The sequence below is a fragment of the Eulemur rufifrons genome, chromosome 29, assembly GCF_041146395.1.
Source record: "Eulemur rufifrons isolate Redbay chromosome 29, OSU_ERuf_1, whole genome shotgun sequence".
NCBI lineage: Eukaryota > Metazoa > Chordata > Mammalia > Primates > Lemuridae > Eulemur > Eulemur rufifrons.
Window position 1 is genome coordinate 47,186,364 of NC_091011.1, and position 14,761 is coordinate 47,201,124.

General features: G+C 34.1%; 1 protein-coding gene across 2 annotated transcripts in view; it reads right to left on the reverse strand.

Moving 5' to 3' along the window:
* AKAP9 (A-kinase anchoring protein 9) overlaps nucleotides 1–14,761 on the reverse strand; it is a 142,227-nt gene that overhangs the window by 30,959 nt on the left and 96,507 nt on the right. For both annotated transcript variants that reach the window (XM_069462348.1, XM_069462349.1), the window contains 6 exons: nucleotides 14,146–14,308; nucleotides 13,004–13,216; nucleotides 10,325–10,557; nucleotides 9,279–9,398; nucleotides 5,732–5,908; nucleotides 5,065–5,169 (listed from right to left, as the gene is read on the reverse strand). In XM_069462348.1, the coding sequence (XP_069318449.1) occupies nucleotides 5,065–5,169; nucleotides 5,732–5,908; nucleotides 9,279–9,398; nucleotides 10,325–10,557; nucleotides 13,004–13,216; nucleotides 14,146–14,308 (1,011 nt within the window). The remainder of the gene's footprint in view (nucleotides 1–5,064; nucleotides 5,170–5,731; nucleotides 5,909–9,278; nucleotides 9,399–10,324; nucleotides 10,558–13,003; nucleotides 13,217–14,145; nucleotides 14,309–14,761) is intronic.

The window sequence follows — 14,761 nt, forward strand, 5'->3', positions numbered from 1 at the left end:
GAATTACAGAAACCTTAGAGTAAGTAATTATACAATTTTAGTTGAAAATTAGAGAGCTCCTATGGGTAGAATAGAAATTTGTTTATTCATTTCTGAGGATGGATTATCAGTAATGGTAAAGCTACTGATCATTGATGATTATACAGAGACTGAAACTAATAATGGATATTAAGAACTAGTTTTTTTTTTTTTTTTTTTTTAAGAGACAGGGTCTCACACTTTGTTACCCAGGCATGAGGGCAGTGGCATGATCACAGCTCACTACAACCTCAAACACCTGGGCTCAAGTGACCCTACTTCCTCAGGCTCCTGAATAGCTGGGACTACAGGCACGCACTAGCACGCCTGGTTAATTTTTTCTATTTTTTGTAGAGATGGAGTCTTGCTATGCTACTCAGGCTGGTCTCAAACTCCTGACCTCAAGCAATCCTCCCACCTTGGACTCCCAAAGTGCTAGGATTACAGGTGTGAGCCACCACACACTGCCAAGAACTAGTTATTTTTATATTTATAAAATTGGTTTTGATTGTGGACAATCAAAACCAGTCATTTAGCTCACTGGTTTGTAGCTACTTAATAAATATTGAATGAATGAATTTCTAAATGTGGATTTACCTGATGATAAAAAAACAACCTAAGATGCAAGAGCAGCATTTAGGACAGATGGCTCAGAAAGCAGCTATAAATCATTTAGTGCCTTAGAAGCTGAAAGAGGGCAGATGCTGATTACACATTGACATGCTACATAATTAGAATCATATTATAGCACTGAAAAGGCAAGGCCTTAAAAATCAGTTAGCTTAATATTTCTTAGACAGAAATAGTATCAATAGTAGCAATAATGGCCATCATTTATAAACAATTTACTGCTAAGCACTGTACAAAGTGTTTTATATGTAATATTTTCTTAAAACCCTATTAGATCTGTCCTTTGATTACACCCATTTTAGAGACAAGGAAGAGCATAATAGGTGAGTAAGTTGCCTTGAGGTCACATGGCTAGCCTGTGGTAGAGCCAGCTTTTGACCTTGGGAAAATTATTTCTGGAGCCTTCCATTCTAAGCTATCATTTATCCTGCTTCTAATAACTAATGTCTGAGACTTACATTTAAAAATGTTTCTCTAACACTGGTATCAAACTCAGTAGACACTGAAATATTTAGTGGTTGTGCATATATAATTATCAGGTTGCTAAACATCATGATGATTATATTTTCTTCAAAGTTATCTTATATGATAGTATTTATAACCTTCTCTGTTTGTAACTACTTTTGATGACAAGGTATTATTTTAAAATCAACACATATATAGTTATTTAAGTTCAAAATTGCTGTCCTATCTCATGTGACATTTGTTTTTTATACAACAGTTTATGATCAAATTCTTAGCTCTGTGATTTAAAGCCTTGCTATGCACAAAGTGGTCTGTGAAGCAGAACTGGCATCACATGGGAGCATGTTAGATACATGTGTCGAATGTCATGTCCCACCCCAGACTTGTATTTTAATAAAATCCCGGCCAGGCGCAGTGGCTCATGCCTGTAATGCTAGCACTCCGGGAGGCCGAGGTGGGCGGATCGTTTGAGATCAGGAGTTCGAGACCAGCCTGAGCAAGAGCAAGACCCCATCTCTACTAAAAATAGAAAGAAATTATATGGACAGCTAAAAAATATATACAGAAAAAATTAGCCGGGCATGGTGGCGCATGCCTGTAGTCCCAGCCACTCGGGAGGCTGAAACAGCAGGATCCCTTGAGCTCAGGAGTTTGAGGTTGCTGTGAGCTAGGCTGACGCCACGGCACTCACTCTAGCCTGGGCAACAAAGTGAGACTCTGCCTCAAAAAAAAAAAAAAAAAAAAAAAAAAAAATCCCCAGGATATTCATATGCACATTAAAGTTTGAGAAGTCCTGGCTGAAAGCACTAACTTTCCTGTCCTAAGAAGCTAAAGTTGAGGCATCACATCAGACATTTCAATCCCCCCAAATGACACTATGGGGCCATTCTTTCCTCTTATTCAGCCAGACTCCAATTTAGTTCCATGCTCTCTTATTACTGAGCCTGTAATAACCCCAAACCATAATATTATTAAGGTTTAAAAATAGAAACTGGTAGCTATTTGTTTTAATGTTGTTAAATTTATTTGGATTACATTAATTTGTACCTAACCAATTTGTTTTCTTTTTGTAAAAGTGTTTTTATCTCTTTCAAATGTATATATGTCTCCTTAATTAGACGGTAGATTCCCTGAAGTCCAGTACTGGTTTTACAATTGGACAGTGGTGCTCTGCATGCATTAAGAGCTCAATAAATGTTGAATGGCAGTATTAAATACTTCTTAGGACCAGACAAAACAGACCCCAATGCTTTGACAATGTAGCATGACAAGGGCTTCAGACTCAGAGAAATGTGAGAGGAATTCTTGCTCAACTACTTAGTGTGTGACCATGAGCAAGTTACTTAACTTCTCTTAAGACTTAGTTTACACATCTGCAAAATGGGGAAAATAGAGCCTGTCCCCAGGGAGAGTATAAGGAGAGTACTTAGTACTCTCTCATATATAGCCCTCAACAAAATTAACTATTATTATTGCTATCTGTAAGATTTCATTAGCTCTATAAAGCTAAAACCTATTGAAGGTATATTTTTCTAAAAGAAATCCTTCTATTTCTCTCCCCATTATCCCTTTCTTCTATAATCCCAAAACTCCTTTCTTTTATAGTGTTCTTCTCTTTCTATCATCCTGCATTTCTAAATATTCTAATAAACTTAAAAAAAAAAATGTTTTGTAACGCCAAGTGTGATGGCTGACGCCTATAATCCTAGGACTTTGGGAGGCTGAAGTGGGAGGATCACGTGAGGCCAGGAGTTTGTAACAAGCCTGGGTAACATAGTGTGACCCTGTCTCTACAAAAAATTAAAAAATTTGTGGGGTGGGGCACACCTGCAGTCCTAGCTACTTGGGAGGGCTGAGGCAGGGGGATTGTTTGGGTCCAGGAGTTCAAGGTTGCAGTGAGCTGTGATTGTATCACTGTGCTCCAGCCTAGGCAACAGAGCAAGACCTTGTTTAAAAAAAAAAAAAAAATTCTGTAAAAATTTGGGTTTTAAGAGTAGTAGAAAGTATCTTAAATATAATGACATATAGGGGTTGGGGGTGGTGGCTCAAGCCTGTAATCCTAGCACTTTGGGAAGCCAAGACAAGAGAATCACTTGAGGCCAGGAGTTCAAGGCTAGCCTAGGCAAGAGTGAGATCCCATCTCTACAAAAAATAGAAAATTAGCCAGGTGTGGTAGTGCGCACCTGTAGTCCCAGCTACTAAGAAGATGAGGCAGGACTGGTTGAGTTCAGGAGCTTGAGGGTGCAGTGAGCTATGACAAAGCCACCCTGCATTCTAGCCTGGGAGATAGAGTAAGACTCTGTCTCAAAAAAAAAAAAAAAAAAGAAAAAAAAAAACGAAACCAAAAAACCCCCAAACATACATATATATATATATATATATATATATATATATGATGACAGATAGAGACATGTTATGTTTATACTCCATGAGATATCTGAAAACATTTGCCTAGTTTTCAAGAGAAAATGCTTAAGTTACTTTCATTAAAAGACATGTTCCTGCCTCACAGACTCCAGTTACAGGTGAGTGAATGGGTTATGACAGAGTACTTGTTACTAGAAACTGGTAGATGAGGGCTGGCTGTCAGTTTAAACCCCTACACATAACCCCCCGTCTTCTTATCTGTAAAAACTGGCAGTTGACAGATGTTTTCTAAGGTTTTCCGTAGGTCTAAATGACTATAATTCTGAATAAAAGTTAGAAAGTTACTAGACATTTAATTCAAAAATTAAGGTGTTAGCAGTACTATATCATATTCAAAAGATAATAAATATATAAAATTAGTAAGCTTAATCAACTATCCATAGTCAAGTATCATTGCTTTTGGGTACAGTTTTGAAGTTCTATCTTTTTAGGAACAGATAATTTCTTAATTTACTTTAAGGAAAATCTTTAAATGTTAATTCTTTCAAACACAGAAGGGGTTACATATAAACAAAAGTGCTCCCTATTTTCCACAAAAAAGCCAAGAAAGAAAATAAACAACAGCATCTCAGATAAACATTAGTCAGTACTATGTGGTAAGTGATAAAATGATCCTTTTCATGGAAATGATCATTTCAACTGTCATCATTTATATAGAAGAAGCCTTTGCCTCCTCTAAACTCCTAGTTCTCTGAGCTGTAGTTTTGGCTGATGCCTAAATCATTCTTATATTTTTCAAAGTATTTATTAACCATTCTATATGGTTTAAGTTCAATAAATATTTGTTAAAACATATGAAATTATCCTGAGAATATTATAGACAAAAATGTAATTTTTAAAATTTTAAACATTTTAAATGATATGATATAGCTAGACAATGTAGTGTATGATATGTTTTACAAAAACTATTAGTGGACAAAGGCTTAAATAAGTTATAAATTAATCAGGAAGTTGAAATTACCACTGTCCTAAAAGTAGATTTTCTTTTTTTAGAAGAGAGTAGAGAAACACAGGAGAACTTTATATAATACTTTACTATTAATCTCTTATTTTAAGAATATATTTCATTATATTGTAAAACAGCACTATAATCTCCCAGGGCAATACAACTTAAAAAAAAAAAAAAAACCAAAATCCACAGCGGAAGCAGCAATAATAATTCAATGTCCACACTATGGTTAGGAAAAAGGAAAAGATATTGCCTTTTGTCCTAACACTACTATATTTCTTCACCCTGCTCTTCATACCTGTTAAATTGGCTTTCTTTCTGTCCCTCTCAACTTCTTCCTGCTTCAAGGCCTGTACACTGGTTATTCTCTCTACCTGAAACACTGTTCTTCATAACAACTTATCTGTTCACATGTTGATTGCCTTCAAGGTCAATGTAGGTGCTAAGCTGAGAAATAATCTAAACTTTGGTTTTAGATCACACACTCTGTTCTGTTCAAATGACATTTTCAAGATAACTGATTTAAATTTAAATATTTCAAACTACATTTTGTCACTTAAAAATAAACTTCTTACCTCTTTTTCCTTTCTGTCTATGGCATCTCGCTCAGCCTGCAGTTGTACTTCTAGAGACAATTCTGCTTTAGCTTCTACAGCTCCAAACTGTTTTTGGTCCTCTACCTTTAAACATATAAGAATTTTCTCAAAATTTGAGACATTAAATCTTGATTATACCTTTTTTGGGGAGAAGTAGCAATTCTGTTTCTCCACTTAGAAGTAGAAAATCTACATTAGTGAATAATCAAAAAATTATAGATACTTAGTTCTGAATGCATTTTTCATAAATTCAAACGGAATCCTCTACCTACCCCCTTCCCAAGTTTCCTTATCCTGCTCTTCTTTTATTCATTTTTGCTTTCTACCGTACAATGGGGATGGATTTCATTCCTGCTTAGTTTAGGGTAAAGCATCAGCCTAAACTGCTGTCCATTATTCAATTAGCTATTAGTGATGGTTAAAAGGGTAATTAATCTTCCTTTCTCAGGGCTAAGATATGCAAGCAACATTTGGAAATACAAATAAACAGAAAAATGGTTATGATGTCAACAAAGACATAAAGATATACATATTATGTAATAATATCAACCAGAAGTCGACAATTTTTTATTTAAAAGAACTGATGTTTTTAAGAGTAATCTTCATTAAAACACTTAATAAAGTTAGCCCAAATAAAATGTCACACCTTTTGAAAAGTGTCTGCACTAAGGAGTAAGGCTTGCTCCAGTTCTCTTACTCTGAACTCTAGTTTCTCAATTTCCTCATTCCGCTCTTGTATATCCCTTTGAAGCTGCTCTTTAGAGAGCAAAAGCTCACTGCACTTGTCTGTTTTTTCTTTCAGATGATTTGTTAACTGTTCAACCTGAAATATAAGAAGCAAAAATTATAATTAAAAAAATTTCAGCAAGCTCATAACTATAGGTTGAGTATCCCTAATTTCAGATCTCTGAAATCTGAAATGCTCCAAAATGAAACTTTTTAATTTAAGAGACGAGGTCTTGCTACGTTGCCCAGGCTGGAGTACAGTGGCTATCCACAGGCTATTCACATGGAGCACAGTTTGACTATTCATGGTTGCTGTCATAGTGCACTACAGCCTCAAACTCCTGGGATCAAGTGATCTTCCTGCCTCACTCTCCCAAGTAGCTGGGGTTACAGGTGCATGTGCCATCATTTCTGGCTCAAAATCTGAAACTGTCTGAGCGCTGGCATGATGCTCAAAGGAAATGCTCATTGGAGCATTTTGGATTTCAGATTAGGGATACTGAACTGGTAAGTATAATGCAAATGTTAACATTACAAAATCTGAAACCTGAAACACTTCTGGTCCCAAGCATTTTGAATCAGGGATACTCAACCTGTGTAAAATATGTCTATCTTCATTTCAAAAGGTATTTTTTCCAGAAAGTATTTTTAAATGCTATCCTAATTTTTTATAAGGATAGCAACTATTGTCTACAAGAAAGGTGACATTTTCCAAGTTGATAAAACTAAGCAATGCTAGCAAAAAAGAAATAATACTATTGTCACACAATCCCTAAAAAAAGTTCTTTGTTGGGCCAGGTGTGGTGGCTCATGCCTGTAATCTTAGCACTTTGGGAGGCCGAAGGGGGAAGATCCCTTGAGCCCATAAGTTCGAGGTTGCAGTGAGCTATGAGGAGGCCACTGCACTCCAGACTGACAACAGAACAAGACCTTGTCTCAAAAAAAAAAAAAAAGTTCTTTCTCTTAACTTTCTCCAGCTAGAAAGAGGGGAAAATTGCATGTTTAATATGTTGAATTATCTAATGACATAACCACACTAAGACCTAATAAAGATGACAAATTTGCAGAGTACTGATTTACTCTTCTATGAGATAAAATGACCTAAAAAAAATCTTGTATGGATAATTTGATAACAGTCATTTGGAAAGCTTTTTCAATCTATATATTCCATTAGCCCAGAATACAGATGGGAAAGCAGGATGGTGAGAAGGATCTGTGTACCTTGAGAGTTTCCCTAAGTATCTTGCTACTCTTGGTTTTTCTGCCACCCAAAATAAATTTAGTACTCCAAGACATATTCCCTAAGACTGATATGCAGGTCCCCTCAAGTGAATGGTTCTGCGATGCAAGAATATAAAGATTAATAGTAGTTTATGAAATTAGTGCAGATCAAGTGAGGAGAGAAAGCTTACTAAAAAAAGATGTGACGGTAAGAAATAAAGGAATTCTACCTTTTTTCAGTGAAATACTTGGAGGAAATTACCTAAAAATTACAATTATTTCTCAGAACATTAAAAAATCCAAGAACATTATAGTTTCAAGGATGACAATGGTAAAGTCATTAAGAAGAAACTTTAACAATAATAGGTTGACTAAGATTTGGGAGTAAGGCCAAGAGAAAAGGCAACAAAACAGGTATAATAAAATAGCACAATATATAGTTAGAATTTGTTCATCTTGAGAAAATCAGAAGCTAGGAATCAGATCTGGCAAGGTAGGGAGAGAACAAATGGACCATAATGTTCCTGGAAAAACATCAAACACGCACATCTTTACTAGTTTCTTAAAGTTTCATGAATGAGGCAGGACAACCTTTTCAAATATAAGAAAACTATATGACAGTCTTAAGTTCTAGAGTTTAAATATTCTTTTGAGTTTCACCAAATGACTATTTTTTAAAAGCTGAAAATATGTTTGTTAGGAATAAGGGTAATAACTACAAACTTTGTGGGAATTGATAACTTTCCTACTACTCTAGTGGATAACATTTTATTGCAGTGAATTTGTATTTTTTTTACTTTTTTGGAATTCTTTTCAGAGAAATGAAACCCAGTAAACTGTATAGAAATTACAGTAGAAATAAAAATTGTTTTCAGAAATAATACTAAATTTAAGTGTTCACTATGTGCCCGGCCAATACTCCAATGAGGTGGGTGTTATTACAATCTTTATTTCAGGAATGAATAAACAGAGATTTGAGAGATGAAGTGACTTAGCCATTGTAACATATCTAGTAAATGTAGGAGTTGGGCTCCAAACTGGGATTGCCTTATCCCTAACACAATGTCTTTATTAACATTACAAACCATCTTTAGGAATTTATACAGTGAATCTTCCATCATTCATGTAGCATTCATTTGGTAAATACGGAGTTACGACTATGTTTCTACATGAGGAAAATGGACAATTGGGGTGAAAAAGAAGCAGAGAGACCAGTTAGGAGATCATCATAATGATCCAGGGAAACAATGATAACAACTAGGATTAGAGAGATGAACGAAGGTTGGAAGAACAGAAAGATGTAGTGCAAGCTGACCCACCAATAGGCTGGAAGCAGAGGGTGAGAAAAAAAGAAGAATCGAAGATGAATTCTAGGCCTCAGCAATGAGGAAGGTGTAGAAGGTATAGAATTTATTGAGAAGAAGAAGAAACATGTTTTATTCTTGTCTTTCTTTGGTAGGGGCTAATCAGGAATCAAGTGCTCTCTTTTGGACACATTAATTTTGAGACATCTAAGCGGAAACCATGTAGGCAGCTGAATATTCATTCAAGTCTGGAGCTCAACAGAGATGTCAGGGATGGAGGTAAGAATGGGGAGTCATGTATATATGACTGCCTGGGAAGAGAATATAAATAGGGAAAAAGAGGTCCAAGACCAAGTCTTGGGGCACTCCATCATTTATTTCGGTTAGGTAGAAGAGAAACAAAGACTAGAAGAGACAGACTAGTGCAATAGGTATGTCACAGAACCCAAGAGAAAGAAATATTCTGGAAGAACGCTTCTGAATGGCTGAGTAGGATAAAGACAGAAAGGTGATTATTGGATATAGCCAGGAAGCTCTGTGAAACCTTCAAAAGAACAGCTTAAATGGAGTAAAAGGTATTAAATCCCACTAAAATACAGGGGTTGGAAACTTCACTCGAGTGGATTTAGAACAGAAAAGTAAAGAGTGAATACAAACAATTCTTTTGATCAGTCTTCTTGGGAATGCGAATAGAGAAGCAGGGAATTTTATTTAATCAGGCAGTGGTAGATGATACATGCAGATGGGAATGATTCCAAATTTCAATACAAACAATTTTTAGGGTTAATGACTTTCTCATGTTTAAGTAACATTTAATTTTCTCATTTTGAGGATTTATGTATGATAAAAATAACTCAATTTTAAGTTTTTCACGATATGCATCTTATTTTACACTCAAGGTACAGATTTCTATAAGGTGGGCAATATCAGTAAGGTTCTTACCTCTCTAGTTTGATGTTCACTGATAGGCTGGAATCGAGGTACAACCTTAAGTTGCTGTTCTAGTTTCTGTATTTCCTGTTGGAATACATCTCTCTCATGTTCTCTATCAATGGCTTGCTCCTTAAGTTTAAAAATAATAATAATAGTAACTGAAGAAAGAATATTTAGTGAAGATATTACTGCTCATACTTCCCTTTTAGTAACAGGTTAGTTTTGTTTGAAGACAAAGGACTGATGACCGTGGAATATCCCAAGGTTTAAAAAGATAACATTTTTTTTTGTATGGTATATAGCTTATTTAGGCTCCTCTACAAACACTTAAGTATTTACTATCTGAAATACATTTCTTTTTTATTAAAGAAATGTTAAATAAAGCGTGAAAAAAATATTGACCTTAAAATGACTTCAGGTTTAGGAATAAAGGAAGAATTCCACTGTTAATTTAGTCATTAAACAAAATAAGTAAAACAAATCGTTTAGTAAACCAATTTTTAAAATTCTAATCTACGTTTATACCTAAAATTATAAAATGTGTAAGAATCTGATTCTCTGATCTGCGAAGAGAATATCAGTCTTAAAGGAAACCCCAAAGGAAGAATCCATGTGAAATTACAGATTTAATATCTTTTTGGAAGACAGTAATGGCAGCATGACGACTGCTCTAGTTCCCTGTTTCCAACTGCCACACTTTTACCTGTGTGTCTCTTTTTACTGTGAAGCAATGGTGGCCAATTAACTCTTAAAATTCTCATCTGCTTTGGCTATTGGTTAAATGAAAGACTAGGATAAGCTTCTTAACTCTGATTTTGGAAAGGCTAACTGGTAGGGCTTGTTCATAATCTGGCTGTACTGATTTTAATTCTGATTGCTGCATGATAAAAATTATCGGAATTTTAAATTGGAATACTATTTTTTGATCAAGTGGTAGAATACACATATAGGTAGAAACATTAATTAAAGAGTCTTTTGATAATTTAAAATTCACAGCCTAGAATAATAGAGCAAACACACTGAGAAAAATCAATATTCAAGTTAAAAATACTTACATCTAAAAATTTTCTCATTTTTTCTAACTGCTTTTCCAGTGCTTGGTTTTGCTGTCTTAAATCCATTAGTTCAGCATTCTTTTCTTGTTCAAGCTCTATAAACCTACTGACTTGTTCCTCAACATCTATTTCTAAAGCTTTCACTTGTTTTTGAAGGTCATCACGTATTTTTTCAGCTTGACACTGTACTTCTAGTTTTTCCTTCATTAGTTTTTCTGTCTCCTGTAGTAATTCTGTTTATAAATGAAAAAGTATACTGAGTTAAATCACAATTAGTGATGTTATGATAATGAAATCACCCATAATAACTATGTTAAAATTTTACCTTCATGAAATAAGACTGAGAATTATTTTAAATACACATGAAAAGTAAATACACTCTTATGAAAATATCAAAATATCTTAATGTATTCTTACATAAGTAAGCAAACTATTATAAACAAAATCATACAGAATTAACAAGAGAATATGTCTTTGTCACTAAAATAATATTTTTGTGAAAACAACATAGCAAATCCACAAAAAGTCTATTTTCACATCAGGAAACAAAGTCCAATTAAATTCAAGCATAGACAAAAACTCACCATTTTCTTCACCTCAGGCATAAATTAATCATTCCAAACCCATAAAGTCAATTTTATATGCACACACAATACACAGGAAGATCAAACATTGTAAATTTTTAACCAAAGCAAGTTAAGAGTTACAGAAAAACAAATATAACTATAATCAAAATTTCCTGTTTTACTCCTTATTAGATCCATATTCCTGAGTTGCTTTTCATGCTCACATGTATGTACATCAAGGGAAAACTGACATGTATAAAAGGCAGTGTGGATAGTGGTGTAGTGCTTAACAGCAGACTGTGGGTTCAAATTGTACCTCTACACTTATCTTGAATGTGACACTTGAATGTGATATCCTTCAGTTTCCTTATACGTAAACTGGGAATAATATATAGCTAATCTCTCAGAGTTACTCTGGGATTGAAAAAGTTAATATATGTAAACAACAGCGCCCGGGGTATGGTAAGTATTATGTATTAGCTATTATTATTATTAATGAAGTATATATAGCAAAAATAAAACAATCTTCTAATGAGGAAAATGGAAAAAAAATGTCCCTACAGTCTTTATACTAACTGCTGTGCCAACTCTGTACTCAGGACTAGGATCTATAGAAAACAGAATTCCTTTTAAAACAATACTGATATTAGATGTTAATACAAAGGTAAATCAACCAGAAAGCCTCTTACTAAATTTCACTAATCCTTTTGCTACCATCATCTTACATACTTTGTGACTTAGAACCAGCATTTTGAAAATTCAAAGATTGGAAGAGTTTAACACATTTTCTAAAGAAAAAGTTTTTTAAAAAATCAGCTTTTCAAAAAAAAAATCAAAATGATTTTAAGCTCTGTGAAAAAATAGATACAATAAGATGATGGTCACTATGAATTTTAGTTGTTAATTTCACATAAAAATATGTACTTTTATTGTAAGAGAAGGCTTTTTGTTGTTAAAGAGAAACACTGTAAGTATGAAACACAACAGCAAAAATGCAAAATTAGAGCATGTTAGTGGTTGAAAATCCAAGGGTCACCCACATTTTGGAGTTGTAAGTCTACCACCTAAAGACTGGCCATGCAACTGAATACACACACCTGCTCCAGGTGCTGCATCAACTGCAGCATCTACTAGTCCTAGTAGAATAGGGGGAAAAAAAAAAAAAAAAAAAAGATACAACAAAAATTTATATCTTCTATTTCCTAAAATAGGAGAACATATACACACATACACACATACATATTAAAAGCAAAAACTGAAGTCACTGATTATTATCACTGGTAACACTTGGAGAAGTTCTAACATTTCTTGAATATTTTACATGTATGACATGTATTCTTTCCACATTAAAAATTCCAACCCTAAACTTACATTAGGATAAATTTGAGCAACCAGAAAAAAATGTCACCGTATTACAAAAATGTATGTTGCATTTCTAAACTGATAAAATCAGTGAAACCACATTTATATGAATAATTCCAACTGCATGTGCAACATAAAAGTGAGAGGACATGATAAACAGGATTTAAAGTTCCATAATTACAAAGACTGACATTTACTGCTAAACAAACTTTAACGTCAAGTTGTTACTTGATTTCTCATTTAAAGAAAAATTAAAGGTTACTTGTAAATTTAAAAATTCTTTGAACTCCTACTTAAACTAGATGTCAGCCTGCTTCTAGCAGCCCCTGACCTTTTTAATATATTCTTTTTATTCTGCTTGCAAGCTGAAATCCCCTCTACCTGCTCACTACTAGATCAGTGCTCTTAGTTATTTAATCCAAGTAAATATTTTTGCTGCCCCTCTGCTATTAAAATAAATCTTACATAATTTAAAAAATATTCTTTGTCATTATTGTGGCTTTCCTTTTGAGGATAAATGAAGACCTCTCTTTTCCCATTAACATCTGCCAAAGCAAAAAAAAAAATCCTGATTCTACATGGTTGGTTAATAAGACATTTACCTATAAGGTAAATTTTCTTACAACTTTTCAAATCTCTTTATAAAATACATGAATAATGGCACTGACAGAGGAAATACAGCTCTCTTGAACTTTTAAAGAGTATAAAGAAAATTGGCCAAATGTTTCACAGAAATTCTGAAAATACATACGTTGTTCAACTGGACCTGCCTCTGCTTTCATAGCCTCCTTTTGTCTGGACAATAATTCTCTTTCTTCTTGGATCTGCTGCTGCTCTGCTTCTAATTCTTGCAATCTATTACTGGCACATAACAACTCCTGCTCAAGACGATCTATTATATCAGTTTTTTCCTGGATTTGCCTTTCAAAAAGAGTTTTTTCATCTGCATAGCCATCAATGACACCTATAAAATGAAATTAACAGAGAATAGAATTATTAATCATTTCAAATTTAACCATTATGTTTTAATATAAATAACAAAATGTCTATTGTTAGCAAAACGTTAAATCATTCCAACCTATTCAAGTCTTCAATGAATTTGCTATTGGTAGTAGCAACTATTAACCTTTAATATGGCATGTTCACCGCAACCTTTTTCTTGTTTACCATTGTACATAAATATGAAATTTCTCTCAACTTTCTAGCACTTTGCTAAAGTATCACAGCACATAGGTATAACTCACTTTATTAAACAAACACATAGGTTCCTAAAAAGCTTAATATAAATTAGATGCTTGTGAACTGAATCACATTTTAAATATACTAGAGAGGTTGGTATTTTAAGTAATTCTAGAAGGCCAATATGTACAACAGGGAGGAATAGAGCACAGGGCTTTAGAGCTTTATAGCCTGAAATCACCATTTAATGGTGCCCCTTAAACAATTTAATAATATCTTTTAGCTTCGGTTTCCTCATCTTTAAAGTACAAGAATTGTTTTAGGATTGTGGGATTATGGTAACAACTAACTTATCACCATCCATTTCTGTATTTCCTAAAATTTTTAATATTTTCTGTAATGCTGTAAATTCTTATTGTGTGTGTATATGTGTGTATGTATAAAATAAAAGGGCTGTCCGGAGTATCTGGCCATTGTTAATACAATGAGAACAGCTACATGGTTGGATACTTTCCAGATAGCCCTCATACCTACATACCTACACAAAGTTTTAAAAATTTCTTGGAGGAATTCTGAAGACAAAGCACAACTACTTTTCAACGGTTAACTCTAAATTAGAGGAGACTGGCAGCTTTCAAACCTGGATGTGCATCAAAATCCTAATCTTAAGACTGAAATTACTCCACCCTCAGTTGCCGATACAAAGGTGCTCACCCTCAGCCTTACTGAGCTCCACAGCCAGCTGTTCTCTGGCCCTGGACTCTTCATGAAGGCGCTCTCGCAGTTCTTCTTGGCACTTAAGGTACTCTGTCGTTTCTTGTTTCTGTCTAAATGACTCACGCATCAACTCTGTCTGTGTAACTTTTGCATGTTCAAGCTAAACAAGGAGGGAAAGAATACATGGAAGATTAAGTGCTGGGAATATCGGTGTCATTCCCTATTAAAGCTTAAATAGGGGGAGGATTTTAAATAAAGATATGTTATTGAATTATAGTCATTTAAATATTTCCAGTGCATGCTAACATTAGCAGGCAGGATAAGTCACAAGTAGATTAGCTGTGTACAACTTTCCATAAGACATGTGTTTTAGTTTTATTGAACAAAAGAATATGCTTCTTTTGGAAATAAACCACTTTAAATCAATGGATATATATTCTACCACACAAAGGAAGATATAAAGTTAATAAAGTACAGGTTTTTATTGTATTTGCTAAAGAATTTTATGTAACTGTGGTCTATGATAAACTTTTATGTTTAATATTTATTCATTGTGACTCTTACAGTATCTGCTGTACACTGTGGGGGGCTAATAATATGTGGCATCAATTAA